The sequence below is a fragment of the Strix uralensis genome, chromosome 11, assembly GCF_047716275.1.
Source record: "Strix uralensis isolate ZFMK-TIS-50842 chromosome 11, bStrUra1, whole genome shotgun sequence".
Taxonomy (NCBI): Eukaryota; Metazoa; Chordata; class Aves; order Strigiformes; family Strigidae; genus Strix; species Strix uralensis.
In genome coordinates this window covers 11408921-11430000 of record NC_133982.1, presented here as the reverse complement: position 1 = coordinate 11430000, position 21080 = coordinate 11408921, and the positions used below count along the sequence as shown (strand labels likewise).

At 40.0% G+C, this 21080-nt stretch overlaps 1 protein-coding gene across 8 annotated transcripts in view; it reads left to right on the top strand.

The window, feature by feature from the left end:
* The window catches only part of MAP2K5 (mitogen-activated protein kinase kinase 5), a 141399-nt gene that overhangs the window by 94778 nt on the left and 25541 nt on the right, over nt 1–21080 (top strand). For 4 of the 8 annotated variants that reach the window (XM_074880152.1, XM_074880148.1, XM_074880150.1 and 1 more), the window contains 3 exons: nt 7155–7181; nt 7493–7525; nt 20588–20649. In XM_074880152.1, the coding sequence (XP_074736253.1) occupies nt 7155–7181; nt 7493–7525; nt 20588–20649 (122 nt within the window). Of the gene's footprint in view, nt 1–5520; nt 5791–7154; nt 7182–7492; nt 7526–20587; nt 20650–21080 lie in introns of those variants that run through there. The other 4 variants (XM_074880149.1, XM_074880151.1, XM_074880147.1 and 1 more) reach the window with 2 other exon arrangements.

The window sequence follows — 21080 nt, the reverse complement described above, 5'->3', positions numbered from 1 at the left end:
TTCTTAACATAGGTTTCACTACATATATCATTCGTGAGATAATATTTTTCGGATACATTTTGCTTTATTTTTTTTTTTCTCCCTAGCCAGAAATAAGTTTGAACTTAAATTTGATTTGCCTATTAGAAACTTGCTGTAAAATTTGAATTTAGTTTTAATTTTTCCAGAGATGTTTTATTTTTTGAAAAGGGAGACGTTTTAGAAAAAAAAAATAATCTGTTGGGAATCTGAAGAATAAAGACAAATTTATATTTTTTTATTTGAATCTTCCTGTCTTTTTTTTTTAATGTAAAATTGATGTTTGAATAATATGGGCAAGCTTGGAAATGTAGGTAACTAGTAAATCCTGGTTTTATAATATGTTTTTAATATGTTTTAAGAGTGGATTATTAGCTTACAATATCGAAAGACCGATGTATATTTTTTTGCTTTCTAACCCTAACAATTACAGGCAGTCTGGGCGACCAGAGCTTGGGCTGTGTTTTATGCCCAGCATTCCAGGACGTGTTCTGTGCCTGTTCCCCTGGCTTGTGTAAAACCTCACACCTGGTCGCACTCACATCAGCTTCAAACCTGTGAAAAGTTCAATTTACTACAGTGGGAAAATTAGCTACTACAATCATCACCCATGGGCGCATCTTTGCGGTCAGGATGCAAGTTTGTGTTTTCCGGTTAGTTATGGCATTGTCACCCTTCACAATTTGTATTGAATGAGAAAATGGCTTAATTAATAAGCCTTTTTGTTGCTCTATGCCGTTGTTATCTTGCCTTCACAGCACAGGACTGACTGTGCTGAGACCTTTTTAACTGCAAAAGTTGAACAAGATCCTAAAATGAAATGATGTTTGTTGCCATGAGAACTACTGACCAGGAAGGGGGGAAAAAAAACATCCAGGAGGAATAATGAAATCTCTGAATTCAGAGATTTTGAAAATATATAAGGATCTTCTGCATGAGTTGGTGCTTCTGTGGAATGGGAGGTGTTTCTGTAGTGCTTGGAAGGAAACATCCCTCCCAGTTATAGTTCCTGCAGTGGATGCCATTGAATGACTTGCCTGAATGAAAACTGAAACCTGGGGGATCAGCTAGCAGTAGGAGGATTGATTTGGTTGGTTGGTTTAGGTGGCCATTTGCAAACTGTCAGCAAATATTGGTTTTACTGAAAATTTACTTCTTCGGTGTTCTCTGACCAGGCTGTCTTGGCTGGGATGAGGAGGAGGCATGGTTCCTCCCAAGTCACCCAGGAACCGGAGGTGAACGGGAACAAGGGTGTAGCAGATCCCTGCTCTATTTCGCCTGTTTCCTTACCAAGGGTGCACCTGTAAGAGCTCAGAAATGAATTGTGGCTCTCAGCCTGTTTGAGGAGCAAGGCAACCTGCTCCTCGTGGTCTGTGAGGTTGTCAGGCACTTCTGGAGATGGTCGTAAAGGTCCCAGCGTTTGGTCTTCCTCAGGTTCATGGGCTGGTAATGCCAGAGGCTGAGGGCTGTGTTTCCAACATGCCTGGTAAGAGCACGCAGCACATGCAACCATCTCATCCTCCTCTGATGGGTGATGGTTGCTCAACATAGTGAGGAGCCCCAAAGGCCAGAATAAGAGTGAATGGTTTCCACATCAGATGTTCTTTTGCCAGCCGCGTGGAACCATGGGTTTAATTCAAGAGTATAACGCTACCTGCAGTGGGCAGTCAGATGACGTAGGAGAGGATGGTCATCGCATAGCATAGTGCCTCAACACACTCAGCCCTGTTTAGTTAGAAAACTCCACTCACACAAATTTTTGTTGCTTTGGGTTATTTCCTTTCAGATGTTCCTAGAATTGTGTCATCTGTAGCAATCACAACTGATTTTGGAGCTTCTTGGAGAAAGTTCAGGGTTTTTCTAGATGACTTCCAGTGACAGGCTGTACCAATTGACTTTTTTACCTGTTTCTTTTCAAGCTGGAAGGGACTTGCAGTGGTGTGCTTATGAGAAGGGACAATCCTGATGGATATTCATCTGCTGCTCTTCAGTGCTTCTGGTGTTAGAGGCTCTCTTGTTTCCTTAGATTATTTGTTCTTCTGCTTTATTATTAGAAAGGTTTTCCTTGCTGCAGGGTATGGTGGTAGCTGTGTGTGTATTGAACATGAAGAAGAGATGCAGGAGGGTTGGTCATCCTCGCTCTGTCTTTAGTCTGAAGACTTTGGTCTCTCCTTTCTAGATTTCTGGCTGTTCTTGTGGGGGTTTTTTTGAACTTTCTCCAGCTAGTCCACAGCTCTCTGGGGGTGCACAGGCTTGGACACAGCACCCCAGTGCTGCATGGAGAAAGGATAACCTTGTGTGTCTTCAGAGTGTGCTCCTCCCTGGACATCCCACTATGGTGTTTCTCCTTTTGGGGTTTTGGGGATTTTTTTTTGGTAGCATCAGGACATTATTCCTGCTCAGTTGTGATTTGGTTTCCTCTTCCTTAGTGTCCTCTAGGTTCTCCTGGTATTCCCCTCTATTACCACAGTGGTCACTTGCTAAACTTGATAAACATGAGTGACATTAAGCAAGAACTGGTTAGAACTAAACCCTATTCCTTTATTTGGTTTCTAGTTGACAACCCTTTGTTCTACTTTATCGCCCTTCTTGTGATGCTTGAACGGCAGTTTGCTAAATTTGCTGTCTTAGGAAAGACTTGCTTGTCCCACATTCCTGCTGACTGAGGAATGTGTTATCATGAGCATCCTGGTCCTACTCCAGTGTAGTAGTTATTGTTGGCTTCTCACACTCCCTCCACAATTTTAACAGTGTGTAGTTTTTCATGCCCACTTGGTTGAATTGTGTTACTAAACCTCTGGTAAACAGATTTCTGTGAGAAGTGGCTGCAGTTCAATGGTGGATGAAATAATCTCTTTATATAAATTTGTTCATAGACCTCTGGGAACACCAGCATAATATAATTGTAAGAATATATTTAATATTAAGGTTGTTGTCAATTGTCCTTTTTTATTTTGAAATTATTTTTATTCTTTTTTTTGTCCTCTGTTTTGTGACAATGATTGAAGTTTGCCATTTGCAAAATCCGCAGATTGGGATGAGGAGGGTGTTCAGAATATCAGGAGCAAATTAGGGGGAGCCAGTCTTACTGGTTTGGTGCTTTGACTTCTTTCAGAAGTATAACCAATTTCAGTTTTGCAAGAATTTGTAAAATATATATTTTTACAAATATATATTTTTACAAATCTATGAAGATCGTGCTTTCATTCCAGAGGAAGAGTAAAACCCAGGGTGGTGAAGACCACATGGAAATGCAGTACACTTATGTATTCCTTTTCCATTTATATCAGGGCAGAGACAAAGCAAGTGTGTGTTGGTCATTTGTCAATAGGAGACAACGTTTGTAGCTTCTGCTGTTCAATAAAGCTTTAACCCTCATTTGTAAAGATTAAAAATAAGTTATATGTACTTCTAAAATCCACAGTTTCCTGGATTAGGAAAATAAATGTTCTACCATGAATCCTCCCTTAAAAATCATAACTGTATGATTTGTTGGTATATATATTTTTCTATTAAAAAAAAAATCACTAGCTTGAAAAGCAGTATATATGTAAAGAGAAAATTTGTTAACTGATATGGGAAGATCTAACCCTGGGTCACCTGCAAATCTCTCAAACAAGAGCTCCAGGGCAAGTCCTAATTCCAGAGAGTAAAAGCGAAAATTAAAGCTATAGCTAGTGACTCCTCTAAGTTACCCGGGGTGGATTCATTTGAGTTTCCTTGATTGTGCTTGTGAATATAATGTGAAAGGGATGGTAGAGGTCTTCTCAGCCACTTCCCGTCCAAAGTATCTCCATGGAGACAGAAATATAACCTGATGGTCTGTCAAAAGTTGCTTTTCATAACCAGAGGCATTCATTAAATAGTAGATGAAGCAGGAGGCAAACTTTTGCATTTTTAACCAACCTAAAAAAAAAAAAAAAGCCATTTGGAGAATGTGCTTTATGGAGTAGTTTATCCAGATACCACTGATATTTCATGACCTGAGAAATGGACTGTTAATGTGATAGATTTATTTATCTGTTTCTTCAAATTATAAACTATCACATGCAGTAAGTAAAAACACAGCAAATCCAATACAGGTTCAGAAATATCAAATAGCTGATCTAATTCTGCAAATTTACACCATTTCGCTTGCATATAAAAAGCTTACAAAACCTTCTGACTAACTGGGTTTTCCAGCGATGAGCAGGTCAGGGGCTTACCCACGTTCTTCTGGCATGGCTGAGGGAGCGTGTTGGTGGTGGAAGGCTTAAAGTGACTTTCCTGAGACGAGAATGGCGTTTTAATGAGCGCACCAGAGCATTCCTTGATGCTCTTAAAATGCACACTGCGCCTTTTTTGTCTTCCTTTCAAGCAGGGTGTTCAGTTGTGTCACTGCTACCATTTCACTATTTGAAATTCTTCATGGGAAGTACAAAAATATGACAGTGACAGTCTCCTTCCTGATCCCCGAGTTTACTGAGCATCACACGGGGTAGCGACACGGCACGTGCTCAAGCTTTTGAGCTGCAGCCGCTGCACTTGGATCCCTCGAGAGGAACCTGCCTCCTAAACTTCTTACCTCCCAGTGGTGCACGAAAACCAGACGGTTAAGGGAAGAAAAAAAGGAGCGTGGGTGAACAGGAAGATAAAACATTTTATGTTGAGTACTTTTAAAACTGTTCTTAATGTGCTATAAAACTGGATGCTTCACTTTTTCATGAACTGTGTGCAAAAGGAGAAGCACTGACTGTAAAGTTGTCGTCAGTTAGGTTTGGTTTATAGTTGCAGAGGCTGCCCAATAATGTGATCTTGGAAAAGGTAAACAACATAGTTTTAACAGTGAAAAATATGCCTAATATAAATACAGCTAAGTTCATTGCTGTTCAGAACTTGAAAAATATGACTGTAACATTGCATTTTCTAGTGGAGTTAACAGAGGAGCACAGTGCAGCCTTACAAGCAATATATCTGAGACAGAGAAAATAGGTAATACATCTAACTGGAGAGTCTCTGTGGCATTCGCATAGAGGAAAGCACAGTAGCTTTATTTAATTGAGAAAATGAATCAATTACAATGATGTTGCATCATCAAATGCAAGGAAAATAGCAGATATGTCATTACATCGGGTAACAGTGTTAAAAAGTAATTGAGTGTCTTAAGCATTTTGAATCAATTCCAGGTACTGGCACAGCTACCTTAATGCAAAATTTATGAAGATGATCTCAAAATAATATGTCGCCATCAAAATTGTGTAATAAACCCCGGTAACGATGTGTGTGCAAGCAAGCACACGTCTCTCCCTCTCGCAGGAGCTGGGCCTGCTGCTCCGGCAGAGAGTTGCAATGTCACAGGAAGAATTCTGTGGTACTTCGGTTTGCATTGCTTTATTTTTCATTAGAAGCACTGAGTGCTTTTATTAGAAATAATACTTTAAATCTTGTTCTGACATTGGATGTAATCGTATCTGTGGTGAGGCTACTGTATATGATCCCACCTCTGTTCCTTTTCATGGCAAGACCTATTTTCCCGGTAAGGAAACGTGACGGATACTCTGTTTGGATGAAAAACTGAATTGCCTGTTCATGTGCGCTAATCTAAAGGAGCTCCGAATCATCCCTGTTGAATAAGCTGGGTCTATTTTGTCATTTAGCATCTGGAAGTGAAGTATGAAAAAAAGTCTTTTTATATCCACAGAGTATTTTTCTTATTAGCAATAATGCAAAATGGTAAATTTATTCTGTTGAAGTGTAATAGATTGACCCTGACCATTAAAAAATATAATGGGCTGCTTCTGTCTGTTTATTATTTTCTGTTCTTCCTTGGAAAAAATAGAATTATATGCAGAAACTTTATGTGTATATTTGTGCACTACTAATACAATAATGAAAGACTTCACGTGCATAATACCAGCTATTTTCTTGGTGCTAGTTTTCGACCTCCTCTATATTACATTTTACTACCTGTAAAGTATTACTAGAGGATCCTGCCTCTGGCTGGGTATTGGGGGAGACGCTTCCAAAGCTGATGGCAGCCCTACAACATTCATCATCATGGCACTATACAACAGAGAATATTAAATGTAAGGGGCAAGCCAAATAAACTGTGTTAGAACAGAAGACAACGTTTTTACTAAGGACTGCATTCTGTTTGCATCGTGATTATGTTGGGTTGCATGCAACTTTGTGTCTGTTTAGGAAAAATATGTTATTAATTATCCACACCCATTAGAAATGGTATGCATGCACAAATTATCAGAGCACCAGCATCCCTAAATTCAGTCAGATATTTTGCATTAAGTACCTGCTCTGTGCTTTGTATTTAATTGTTTGTATTGTAATTCTGCCTTTGTTTCTTTTTGTAATCGAAAGGTGCTTTGCCAGTATGGGGCAGAATATTTGTTAGCAATCAAATGGTCTGTTACTACAAACTATTAATTAATTTCCCAACCAAACTGATGTGAAGAAATTTAAGAAAGGCTCAGAGACGACTGATAACAAGTCTTTCCTTTGCCATTTAAAGCAATACAAAGTTCATCAAACTTTCCAGCCTCACAGATGGCAATGCTCTACTTATAGTCAAAGTAAAACTGGGTTGGAATATATAAGAAACTTGGGTAAAAGTGGAGTATTAAAGGCTTTCCTGAGCAGCAGTAGATACTTCAACCACATAATTAAAGTTTTCTTCACAAAAAAGGGATTGTGTGCAGAGTCTGGCAGTAATCCAAAATTCTAATTTCTGACTATGATTTAATTTCAATTTTAAATAAATCGGTTTTTAATTTAAAAAGAGTGAGCTTCATAACATTAGCAATGATTGCAACATTAAGCCCAGTGTTCACAATCTAGCAATATAAAACATTATTTATATCTGAATCGTAAACAGCCTTTTGAAATGGATTATGGTTTTTCTTCCTATTCTAATACAACCTGGAGGGTACTAAAAAGTGTTGTGTGAAATTAACATTCTGCTGACTTTCGCCTATAAATGAGAAGCGAGCTATTAACATTTGTGTATTTTCATTATGTAAATTGTGTTAACACATGCCCACAAATTGCCACCAGCGATGCAATAATTTTCTCTCAGTGATCATAATGTGTCCAAGTGAGTCATTTTGATTATGACATGCTAATTACATATTGCCTTTTTTCAGATTCAGAAAAACCAGGGATCTTTAATGGTAAGCTTTATGAGTTCAGAAAAAAATTCACTTTTCTTTTTCCTGATGGCTGCTTCCTCTGCATGCTTGAATGCCTTGTTTTAAACTTAGCAAATTGCATTTTGAAGAAAATGCAAACCTTTAACTGCCTGTATTAGATTAGGTACCATTAGAAATAATAGAACATCCTGAGCATCAATGTTTTTATAAGAGTTTGCTGCTGTTGATTAATCTTGCTATATTTTATTGCATTAATGATTTTTTCTTTCCACTCCACTGTAAAGATATTGCATATAGGCTAATACTTTTTCCCTCTCTTCTTTCCATTGCAGCCTCTCCAGTTATTGCAGTGCATTGTTGATGAGGTGAGTCGTCGTCTTATGTGCTTTCACTCCTAAAGTCATTCCTAATGGAGTGGAAAGCTTATATTTTGTTTCCTAATGAAGCACAATGCCCAACATCCTCAGAGCACAAGTTGCCTTGTGCAGCTTGGAGCTGTCGAACATGAACTGGCCTTGTCCCACTTTATGCTGTTTTTCTACTCTTAATATTGAGTCTTTGAAAGAGGCGATCGTCTCAGAGGCTAGTCCTTGTAGCTATTTAGGCCCTAAACCCTCAACCTCATCGTGTGGGTTGATGCTGTGCATTTGCCAGATGAGTTGGAAGACAGACATTCAAATGGCGGCACACTTTGTAGTGAGCATATTTAGTGCAATTTGGATAGGCAAAAAAGGTGTTTTGACAAGGAGAGAAAACCCGAGTGTGAGCAGAAAAGCATCTGAATGTCGTCTAATCATTTTTTATTTAATCAGAAGGACAAAATAAAAAGCTGAGATGTGGGAGATCCAGGTGCGAGCAGTAGACTGAATTTCGGTGGCTAACGTCACGTTTCTTGATTGAAACACTTTGCAGCTCCCGTCTCCCTACACAAATTGAGGTGTAAGCAGGGGTCACAACTCTTGACAGTAAGGCAATAGCCGAGGGCAGACTGCTGTCAGTTTTGCCTTGTTTTTAACATTGAATAAGATGATGATGGTAATTAGGAAGTTTGAACAAGAGAAAAAAGCCCTAACTTTTTAAAGACTTGCCTTGGCCTCTAGCAGAACATCATTGCTGGCTCGTGGGGTTGGAATTGCTGGGTGCAATGTGTCCATTTAGACCGTTCAGCTACTTCCAGCCTGTCCTGTGTTACATGTTTATTTAGCTCGACATAAGCTCACAGCCCGTGTGATGCCCAACCACTCTGTCTCGGTTGTATCTCTGTCTGTAACTGCTACTTGTATGAACTGCTAAACCTGCTGCTCTTACCTGTGGTGAACACTTTCATCCTTCTATTTGAGAATGACTTTACTGACTTAGATGAACTTTTTAAAAGTGACATTTGGGCCTTGAGGGACGCAGTTAAATTAAAATGAACAAGTATCCTTTGTGTAAAGGAAAGAAGTTCTCCCAGTCCTCCAGCAGCTATTTTACCTGGCTCTTTATGGTGCTCTGGTTCTTTGGGACGTTTTTAGGCAATTTGCTTCTTTCATCTTTTTCATCCATTGTTATTCCTGTTCTGTACATCTTCAGTCAAGGCCTGGAAATTCCAAAGCACAAATGCTGTATATATCAGCGGCAAAAGGCCATCTCTGTCCTAAAGAAGTGAAGTTAAAGATGCTTGTGTTTATACAAGCTTGACAAATGGGCAGGTACTAGTGCCTATATCTAAGCTCAGTATTCTAAAACAGAGCCCTAAAGAGCTGCATGTTATGGTAGAGCTTCCTGCACCTTTCATTCTTTTCCTCCAGATTGGAATTGCTCATCTTCTTACAAAAACTTTAACCAAGGAACGTTGTGCAGACTAAATACCCGAGCGCTGAGCTAGCTTTAACATTAGCATTTGGTATTTACTTGTTTTAACTTACTTTCTGTTCCGCAGTGTGCCACGGAGCCATCATTCTCCTGAGGTGGTGGTTCAGAGTGCCCTGCGCTCCCAGGCACGTTAAGACTTCAGGTTACGGAGCATAGCTCAGCTGAAAGTTCTTTAAGTGCAACTCGCTTTGTTTTGCAACACACTCAATGTCTAAATGGAGGTTGTGTGCCATAACGTTTAGAGCCTGGGGGGAAGAGGAGAATGGATTGGCTCTGTAGTGTTATTTGCTCAGTACGTGTGTATTGTTAGGGGGTCATTTAATAAGATATATAGCGTTTAGATAGTGGCTGCCGCACCTGGAAGTGCAAGTTCTTGGCATGACGGTGTCTTGGAGAACACTTATATTAACGGGTTTTCTGTTCTAGCTCATGGGTGGAGTTGACTTTAACAGACCCTCCTGCCACCCCTGGCCCTGTCCTGCATACAAAGACCTCAAAGCAAACTGTGTTTAACTTGCGACTATTTTTTTTTTCCCTCCTCACTTGTCTTCTGTAAGATGTGCCTCGTGGGGAATAACAGAGGGACCTACTTACTTGGCTAAAACGCACTCTTTCTTCTACGCAAGGACCTTTTGAGAGGGAAAGTCTCTTTACTGTCTGGTACTGTACAGCTGTTGTTGCTACCATGAGTATTAAGGATTAGAAATGCTTAGTGTTGTAAGACTGATTATTTTGGGACAAATTTTCCCCTTGGCTGTAAGGAGGTCCTAAAACTTGCAGGAGGTAGGAGCAGAGCCCCTCTCCTGCTGCTGCGCTGTGCAGCCCGTCCCCATAGGGACCCCACATACTGGTGCAGAATTCCCCACCTACCTTAATGACGATCAGAACAGCAAGGAGTGACGATCTGTAGCTCGCCTCTTCCTCCAAAGGGATAGGCCACAGCAGTGCTCCCATAATGGCACAGCTTCTGGCTGAGCCATAGTGTCACAGGGAATGGGAGGAATAGATCTGCAAGGGTGACATCGAGCTCCTCGAGGATCCTCCGTCCCCATGTAGCTTCATGCCATAGTAACGATTTGCTGAAGTTGCTGGACTCGAAAACTCTGGGTCTTCTTCCCTCAAGTCCTTTAATATGTCTTTTTGCGTGACAGAGAATGGTTTGGACTTTGGACTCCTAAAATTGTGATTAAACAGCTCTGTGGAAGAGAGTGTTTCTTGAAACTGGGTCTTTGCTGGCAGCGTGCTTACCCCAGTCTTTCCCCCTGGAGCCGGCTAAAAACTGCAGAGCCTGATATGGGAGAACCTGAAATTTTTTTTAAAACTATGAAATTTAGACCTTGACTCTTTATAATAGTTGCTTATTATATCAGTAGTCATTGGGTTTTGTAGAACTGTTCCACGTTCCACCAAAACACAGCGGGAATCCAAAAGTTGTGTTAATTCTTAATCATTAATTCATAGGATTTATTGATGACTGAACTAGTTAAGAGGTTGCTTCTGTATTACTTAGGTATCCTGGCCTTTTCTCAAACTCTGTAAGGTGATGCACTGTGGAATAAAAACTGTCCATGGGAGTTCTTAGATGTTCTGCAACAGTGAAATTTTTTTGAACTGTTTTTTAACTCTTAGTGAAATATATGAGACATAGCAGGTCACTTTGGCAGTTTAAAAAGTCTGGTTTTTCATTTCCTAGGACTTAAATTTACTTGCAGAAAATCTGCAGAATGATTTGAGAAGCAAGATAATTTTAAAAAAATAAATAAATTTCAGGCATGGTTCTTTTTCCCAAATCACAGTAAACTATGCCTGACCTTTTTTTTGTTGTTGTTAAATTACATTATTGGGCTTTTAATGGCATTGGTTCTGGCATTATTTTTTTAATGGCAAAATTAGTGAGGAGCATTGTGTGAATAGGATACATGCCTGCCAGAACCTTTATTTTTTAACATGTGGTAACTTACAGTGATATCTGATCCAGCTACAAATAAGACACGCTCATTTAAGCAACAGTCCTAATCGTAGCAGCATCTCCCACCATGATAAGACTTCTGCTTCTGGTCCAAAGATGAGGATAGACTAGTTGTTAATGTAGTTCATCCTGCAACACAGCCAGCAATAAAGGCAGTCTGCTGTTATTTGAGAGCTGAGAGTAATTTAATATTCTAGCACTCAACTTAGTTTGTCTCCAACTCACCGAAATGTTATATGGAAAGCACTGAGCAGTGCAGATGAATCCCTATTGGGAAGGACATGCATCGCTTGCTGTGCATGTGGTCTTTCCAGAAACACTCCGACATGAAGGAGAATGGAGTCCTGCTGGAAGCTGGAGCCATTGCCGGGCTTGGAAGATGTCCTGGATGTGGCCCTATGTTTCACGGTCATGCAGCCAAAGAATTTGCAATGTAATCTACTCAGCAATGGGATTATGCTTCAGAAGTGTTAGGTGTGGTTTTTTTTAAAAAAAAAAAAAAGTTTTTGTCATCAGAATCTGTTCCAGATGATAATTTAGAAATACAAAAAACAGAGCCCCAGAATAATACCATTAATGTTGCAGGCCCCACAAATGATGCATTGGAGAAATGCAGGCCACCCAATTTCACTTAGTGGGTCGACTCTGAAACCTAAAGATTGCAGGGAAAGTCGGTATGCTTTTTAACCTTTCTTGCTGCTCACTGTCTCAGAATGCCTCTCGTGATTTTTTTTTTTAGCTGACAAAAAAAAATCTTAAGTGTTCCCTGTTCTGCCTCCAAATCTCCAGCAACCTCCCAGACAACCTACATGGTCCAGTTAAGTGGCTCTTTGCTGATGTCTGCAAGACTCACTCAATAAATCAAATTCCGCTTCCAAGCAGACATTATGAGAACCGTAGCCTTGATTATAATCACACATTTTCTTCGTAATGCATTACAAAGTTCTCAGTTTAAAAGGTAAATGAGGGTGCTCTAAATTTTCAGTTTGGTAAGCAGTGGGTTACTGGGTTCTGTGACTCTGCAGCAAAATGCGGGGTTAAGTTTTCAGGAAAATCATAATATATTTTCGTGCTCCTTGCAGTTGTTTGACAAGTGGCATTGTTTTCAAGATTCCTGCAACCTGTAGTTACTCATTTCCTTGTTATCTTGATGTCAAAATGCATTACGTAGGAAATTACTGTTTAGTTACTTCCTCAGCTGTATTCCAGGTGCAGTATTTCTAAAACCTAAAAATTACATTTTTCCTGGTTGCTAGTCAGATCAGCATTTAGTAAGACACCGAGGTGATTGCAGCTTGTGTAGGAAGATCCCAAACGGCCAAACCCGACAGCTCTGTGGTTTCCGCATGTCAGCTTCGCATCCTTTCCATCCCCTTGTTTTTGACTTTAGAGATATCTGCTCTGCATCCAGAGAAGGTTGGGTAGAGGAAACTTGCACTGGGGAAGGCATCCAGTAGCCAGTCCTCCTGACTTAAGCAACTCCTTTAAATTTTCCGTAAGCTCTCCAGGGCTCTTTGTTTGACCTTTATTTAGTTGGAGTATCCCTTCTAGGAAAGCAATTATTGCCAGCCCCTTGGGTGGTTGCTGTAAACCGGGTTTTGCTGTACTGGAGCGGTTGTGGTCACAAGCTCTGTAGTTAAGCATCAGGTCTAGTTTCTAATCCTTTCTTCTTCATAACCTCAAATAAATTAATTTTGGTTTCAAAGTTTCCGTAGGTTGTCTCAGCATAATAGTGACTTAGGTGTTGAGTTTGGCTTTATTATTATTATTATTATTATTATTATTATTATTATTATTATACTGTATTGAATTAGGGAGAAAAAGAATTTTTCTCCATTAGTTTTAGTGAAATGATTGTATTATTCCAATTACCTTAGAAGCTTGAGAAGTGAAGACTTTCAAGAGCAAATCCTATTTTTACAAATAGAAGATAGCATTAAAAAACTTGTCTATTTTGATGAGTCAGGCAGAAATTTAAAAGAAAAATTAATTAATTGTACTCATGAATCCTTAGTCTGATAGCTTCGCGAGTAAGTAGTGAGAAGCTTTCCATGAGTTTCTTGAGCATTTCTGTTAAGTGCCCCCACAGAGATACTCGGTCTCACAAGACTGCAGTTTAATCTAGCTCAAGGACTTTACAAACTCTGCGAATCAAAGACCTCTTTTTTTTTTCCTTTTTGAATTCGTACTCTAGAAACATTTAGCAGCATCAGTTAATGCTAGTGTGGTGTTAATGCTGAGCTATGAAGCATTTCAGTGTCAATAAATTTTCAGATTTTCCCATGGAAAAAATAACTTGCACTTAATACATGTATCTTATAGTTGTTTCTATTCCCTTCTTTTTTTTACCTGGTTAAATAGATCCCTCTATTACTACAGCATAGCCTTAAAAATTTTTAGGATGTTCAGCTTGATCAAATAACACAGTGAAGATCATTGCCTCTCAAGTGCTGAATTTCTTAACCTTATGCATCAGTGCTACATTTTGCTGTTTCTCTAAATGAAGTAGAAAACTCCAAAGGCTTAGAATGAAACAAGACTTCATTTTTTCTTTAGGAATTTCTCTTTAGATTCTCAGGTATTGATTTAAATGTATGAATATCTATACTTAACCTTGAAAATTTCTGGAGTTTTGAAGATTTCCATGCAAGAAAAGCTGGTGTTAGGATATGCACACATGTGTGCGCATGTGTACACAAACCCACCATAATTTGTCCAGTGGATAAGTTGTTTTAGGGTATACTTCTATTGAGACAGAAACTGTGACCTTACTAGTGTATGAGATTCAGAGACTTATATAGGAACAAGGTAAAACCACAGGTAGGAATTGCTGAATAATTACCTTTAGACCAACCTGAGCAAGAACCTTCCCAAGAGGACAAGCTCATTTAATGGTTCCTAAAACTCAATCTTGTGGATGTCAATGGTCATGCTTGATTATTTGCAGCAGTGTTTTATGAAAAAGCAATAAAAATGCATCGGGAGTGTACAGAGGAAAAAGGGAACAATAAATGGGTTTAGTTTTTCAATTGAGTCCCTTCGGTGTGAACAGGTAGAGGCTACGTTTCATGCTGCTGTGCCTTAGCTATTTGAAATGTGCGTATGTGTGTGTATCTACCCAAAACACTGCTGTGCTCTGCTAGCTTATGATCGACAAGAGACCAGCAATGAGAGGAAAAAATTCTTATGTTTGTTTTAGAGAGAAAGCAATTACAGTTACGGTTAAAGGATTAACCTGTTTTTCCAGCTACCTGTACACTTATCTGCAAGGCCCTTTAGAGAGCCACACTAACAAGTACAAAGCTTGACGAGAGGTAGAAAATGTCATGTCGTACACTCTAGATTATTCCTGATGTTAATTACACTCTTCCACTTCTTTCCTTCCCTCTTCTGGGCTCTGAAAAATATCCCACAGTGGCAAATGCTGCAAAAGTGACAACCGAATAGCCCCAAGTATCTACTGACTTACTTAACCAGGAACGTCTGCATGCGTTCGGTACGAATGTAGGTTACGCATACGTGATGCTTTCAAGAACTTGGGGAGCAGGTAGCGCTGCTGAGAGAATAGCTGGTTCTCACGTGATTTGAGGTGTTAAAGGTAGGCTGAGTGTTTTGGTGGATAAAACACTGGCCTTTCGACCTTGGTTCCCGTCCAGCTAGAGATCTGGAAATAAATGAGTTTACTGCTGACACTCCAATCCCAGCAGACGAAACTTCACACCAAAATGCCCCCACGTATAATTTGTCACATTTGGCATCTGCTACTAAGAAAAGAGCAAGAAGCGACCTGGCGCAGAGATGTAATCATCTTTCACCTTCCTGCTGGGGGTGGGAGTATAATGGGGACAATCCAGAAATGCTTTCAAGTCTGGGCCTCTGAGCCACCTCCAGACATCACTGTCTTCTGCAAACTTGTTACTTGTAGGAAATCACCTGCCATTAGGTTTGTGCAAGGCTTTTGAAGTAGATTGGCTAGAAAGTCAGAAATGGATTTTTTTTTTATTATTATATTTTTTATTTTTTTTTTAGGAATGCTGTGAAAGAAAGTTGTGCTTGTAGGAGTCAATCTGGACATGTACAATATTGTTATTTGCTGGTCTCATTGAAACAGCTCAGTAACTGCACTGCATTTATTACATGTAATTGCACCTGGCAGCATTTCTGGTGCATCTAAAACTTAAGTTTGTCTGAAAAAAAATCACTATTTGGCCACAAAGTAGAATGCAGCTACTATGTAAAAATATGTGTATTCTTTGAAAGCTTTAGTAAAAGAGAAGCTGGAGTGCATAAAAACTCTTTAATCCTAGAGATTTTTTAGGCTGAAGTGATAAGCCAGAAATGCTTTGTAAAGCACACACATTATTTATTAAATACTGCCATTTCAGCATCAATGGCCAAGTTGCAGAATAGGAGTATCTGCCCAGAGGAGATGATAATTTTGAAGACAGGGTGTGCTGGAGAAACCCAGAGGAGAGTAGAACTGAAGTTTGGTTTGCTGGCTTCTGCTAACTTCCCTCTTGTGGCCATAGAGCCATAGGACCATGGCATTTCCTTCTGCACAAGCCTTCACACTGAGGAGAGAGCTTTGCAAAATAGCGGTAGCTGTGGGGAATGGGGAGAATTAACCCTTCACAGAGAGGGAGTTAGCAGATGAGAAGAGGGAGTAAAACCTATTTGCACTGAGTGTGGGGATCCACTGGGAATACCAACCTCTGCTGCCCACGAAGCATAGCTGAGCTCGTCTTTGAGCCTGCATGACTCTGCAGCCTGGCTTTCTTCTGGGGACACGTTGAGGACAGGCTGCCATCGTTCTGCTCCAGGGCTGGCCATGGGTCTGGCTCCCAAAGGAGGAGGTAGGAGGAACACAGGTTTGATCTTAACACAGAGCTGAGGGCTTTGCCATCACTTTCTTGAAGGGTTTTTTTTCGGTAGAAAGCTGTATTTGCTGTTTTTCCTGTTATAGGGAGATTGTGGGCTTTCTTCAGAAAGGATGTGATAAATCTCAGACTTCTAGTTGCTTTGAGAAAATATTTCACTCTCAAGAAATTGTCTGTTGGGGTCAGACCTCTGAAGGTGTGTAAAGCATGGGATGTTTTTGGTGTATATTGCCAGTCAAGAACTACTCCCAAATTTCATTGACATGAGTGTTTCCAAAGAAAGTAAGCAACTCAGAGCTGTATCTGTTGCATTTGCTCCTTGAGTTTCTCCAGGTAAGCCTCTAAGCTGGACAGAAAAGAGGGAAAAGGTGCCTTATTCATGGTTATTTATGGGTTTGCTGGACATTATTTATTTCCTGAGCCTCAGTAGTATCTCTGCTTAGTGAGAGCAAACAGATCAGGAGACATTTCAAGTAATAGGTTTGAGAAGTAGGTGAGGATAATGCTCAGACCTGTAATTCAAGCTCTTACTCCATAGATTGTAAAGGATTGGTTGGCTTCTGGACACACTATTTGGTGGTTCACTCTTCCTTTGTTCAGACCTGTAAAAAAAAAAAAAAAAAAGAAGATGCAGATAGTAATGTTACCATTCCCTTCAAAAGAGAGAGCTTTTGGAGAGATTGTCTTGGTATTCTTATTCTCAGTCTTCATTTAGATAATGTGACTTCCCCTAACTCCGCGGAAGTCAATAAGGTTTATACCAGAGCCTTGGCACTCTATAAATTAAATTTTAGGAGCAGTGTTTGAAGTTTAAAACCCTCCCTCCTCCTGCTAGCTCAGATTTTCTGCTGCTGTGCTTTTTTCTTTATGCCTGAGCACCTTGCTGACAAGTGCTAATAACAAAATGCCAAGAGAGGGTCCAGTCGGAGTTACCACAGATTAAACATTCTGAACTTGTCCTTTTGCTCATAGATTGTGCATAATTAATAATTAAACGGTTTCAGTTGTAATGGGTTGACCTTCTTGAACTGTTCATTATTCACAAGGCAAAGGCATCACTCAAACTTTTTTCCTATTGCCCTTCCCCGTTCTCACTGTGAGTACACGGTTTGGCTGGTTTTGAGAAATCAGAGGCTGATCTTGTCTTCTCCTGCAGCAGATCCTGATTACGGAAATGTTGCTTGGATGCTGAGGGAAATAGCCAGTCTTGGGAATAAGCTGCCTGCAGATGTAAGAGGCCAGTGGTCACTGACCCTTACAACCGTTTGTGTCTTTACTGCCATTTTAGCAGCATTACCAATATATAGGTCTTCATGATACCAGTTAACAGATATGGTATTTAATGAAAATGAAAGAACCATTTCCCAGTTTAGAATGAGTATACCTATTCCTCACTCCTCTATAATCTTGATTTTCTACTTTTTTTGCTTCTGTAGTATGATTTCACTGTGCAGGTGGGTAAAATAAGGCGGGCTGGCAGAGTGCAGCTGGACCGTTCCCTATAATTACATCAAATGTGACTATTGCATCACACAGATGGCGTAGACTTGGTAGACTTGTGTAGCTTTGCTTTATTTCCTCATATTCGCATCTCCTTGAGTATCAGCCGAAGTCCAGGCAACTTCAGGAAACAATATAGGATGTATTTACTTTGTGTAGTTTTGGAAATGTTTTCTTTATACCCGATACAACAACCTTGTGATTCCTCAAGTTACAGAGGTAGCAATAGCAGCGCTCTCTCTCATTAGAAATAGCTCTAACTACAAAACACTCTCACCTTTCTGCTTACTCAAATGGTCTTGCACAGAACAGCATCAGAAATCAAAATATTTCGGTCATTGGTTTCCCTGGGCAGACACTGAATGGATGTTTTCTCTTTCTAACTAAGGTAAAATGCAGCATTTGCGGCATCTTTTCAGTGTTCACCTTCAGAAGCAGTTGAGGGTCCACGCTTTCCTGGTTGAGCTAAAACCAGAACCTGCCACCTTCTCCCCTGTCTTACCTATGCTGTAAAGTAACAATTGGCGTATATTTACAGGAGTGAAATTAAAGTTTTTATCTGCACAGATCTGTTTGCCCTCAAACGCGTTTCCCAGCAAGTATTTTCTTGAGATTGATGCACTCTCCCAAAAAGCTTATAGTTTGTCAGGCACAGAGCCAATAAATTTGTGGGTGTGCAGTCTAAAATCCTTGAGAAGACTGTATTAATGCATCTAGTTTTCATACCGAGATGCGGTTTGTGTTCATCACCACACACACACAATCTCTTCCTGGACTCCTGCAAGCAAACCAACCAAGGCACGGCCATGACTGAGAGGCCTACAGCAGAAGAGGGTAGGCCTGATGGCATTGAAATACCTGCATTGTACAGAAAAACGCACCCAAAAAAAAAAAAAAAAGCATTTTACACTACTTTCATCCAGGTGAGATTTTCTTGCGTGCTTATGCAGGAGCACCTTGTCTCCTGGCCGTGGGGCAGTGCAGGAGTGGCAGGGTCAAGGTGTTGATACTGACATTGAAGCAACTTCTTCCCTGGCCTGCATGAACCCTGATGCCAGCTTAGCTTGGGATAGCCAAGCGAAATGCCAGTGGCTTCAGAGCAGTCCAACAGCTCCTTCCCTCTCATAATGAAGTTTCACTCTATTATGGGTCCCTCATCTCTTTGTGATGGCAGAAATTATCACCTACCAGATGAGTGTGAAGCGCCGTCTGCCTGTCCTGCTCCCCTGATCAGAGCTGGCAGCCCTGTTACAGGGGCGGTTGTGACAAGCTCCTTGCTTGCGTTTTACTTAAAATAAACAGCAGGGATAGATTGCTGGGCAGAGCCCGAGCCCAGGGAGTGGGCTCTGATAGCTTTGCCCTGTACTTTTCCAAATGATCTCTACTGTGTGCCCAGAGCATTTCCTACCTGTTCTGCTTTGAGTCTGGACCACCTGGGAAAAGTGGCTTTTGGCACTTCAGGCACAAGCCCAGGAAGGCTCTGCTGGACACGAGAAAATGGTGGGGAGAGGCAAAACCTGCTGGGCTCTGTGCCGTATAAGCAAGCCTGACGTTTGGCTCTGCATTTTCTGTATTAATATGAATAATTTTTGTGCGCAGTTCTTTGAAGTGGAGAAAGTTTAATTGCACTGCTTATTTCCTTGTGTTCCTTCCACTCTCCAGTGGAAACCTTCCTATATTGATGTCATTTGTAAGTTTAGAAACAATAACCTCTCCCTCACCCGGTCTAAGTTCAAAGAGAATTTGGGCATGTTATATCAAACACTCCTTGTATTTAATAGAAGTCTTTGAAAATTGTAAAGCAATTTTGGCTTCTCCTTTTACTCTTCAGTTACTTTTGATTTAATTGTATTTTCCAGCAGTTTCCAATTGTTTGAATTGGAAACAAAGCCTTAATAAGAGTTCTAGTTAATTTTCTGTCTTGTAATTACCGATCTCATTTTTCTGATAATTGGCCACAGCAATTATATGTATATTTACTAATCACATAGGAGGCTCTGCAGTTGTGTCTATCTGCCACCATTGATAATGGCACACACATTGCAGAGGTGCTTTTATCATCTTCTTTTTTCCACTACATCAAAGCTATTTCCTCGCATTCTCAATAATGAATACATGCATGCATTTGACACAGTTGTGTGCTAGAGAAATTGTTTGGCTCCCACCAAATGCTGCACGCTCTGAGTTTCTTGCCTGCAGCGCTGGAAGGTTGTATGTAATGATATATTGCTCATCCAAATGGCCAAAGCACTCCAAAGCACAGTGAGATTAAAATAAGTCATTCCTTTGTTAATTTAAATAGGTGCATGTATCATACTTTGCAGGGTACTTTGTGTAGGGATGTCAGGGAGGAAAAAAGCCGCCGAAAGGTATTTTTAATAGCAAATGAGAATAGATGAGAATGGAGTCATTTGCAGCTGCCTGTTTTATGTGGCTCTCTTGTTCCAACTGTAGGTCTAATGAGATGACACTGTTAAAGTACTCTGCAGTGTAATTTCATTACATCCTGAGCTGTTACACTATAAACACAGTGGAGCTCTCTGTCATTCTTGGAAAAACTCCTAAATTCGTAAAGCCCTTCTTTGCAAATGGTGATGTTGTTTGTTCCCTGTTTGTAATTTTTTTTCTTGTGCTCTTAGGTTGGTTTTTTTTTTTTCTTTCTTAAATACTGGGTGGTTACTTTCTACCACTAGACTGGTAAATCCTGCATTTTTTCCTCTTAAAAATTCTTTTGCCTTTTAAATCTAGAACAGACAGCATATGAGGACAGCCTCTAAAATGAATAAGTGTAAATAAACATGAGTGTAAATAAATAGCAAATGCAGTGAAAGAAACAAAGGTCAACACAAGAATAATTTCACAGCTCTTTGTTAATTACAAGACCATTTGTGTGTTACTTAAATAATCATTAATTTCTCATTTACACTTTCCCTACCTTCCTTTTTACCCTGTGGCTATCATTGTCCTTTTTTCACCTCCCCTCAGTGTCTTTCCACATGTTTTTACCCATTGTGTAATACTCATTAGTTGAAATTCAGTGTTTTATAACACATTCTCGGAAGAATTTGTACCTTTCTCCCTCAAATAGTCTGTGTGAAAAGGGGCTTTGTCACTTCCTTGGGGTTTTTTTTTCCTTTTTTGTTTTGTTGTCGCTGTTATATTACTCTCCTAAAAAAAATTTATCTTCTCTCCTTCTGACTCTGCTTCTTGTTTCAATCCAATCCCAGGAATCGCCCGTCCTTCCAGCCGGGGAGTTCTCTGAGCCATTTGTACACTTCATCACTCAATGGTAAGCTCAGTTTGCAAACATGCCATGCCCTCAATGTAAATGATACATGCCATTAACTCTGCAGCTCTGCGAGACCTTATGGCTTTCCTTGCATCCTTTCTGAGAGAAGAGGGACTTGGGGGCCTTGGGCAGATGGGGCAGCAAAGCTAAGCAAACTGTTTAAATTATGTAAACGTTATTTACACAAAGGGTCGTAAAAGTACTTACAAGGGTTTTTCCTGTTTTAATAAACCTACCCTGAATGTGGGTGCAGTCTTGTGCACTGAGACTCTGAAGAATTCATCTGGGGGGTAAAGAGGCCACAAAGACTTGTGTATAATATCATTATTCAGGGCTTTTAAAAATATTTCATATAAAATTGCCTCAATATTTAGAAAGGCAAGCAGCCTTGATTAATTCATTGGCTTTTCAGTAAGTAATTTTTACTGAGA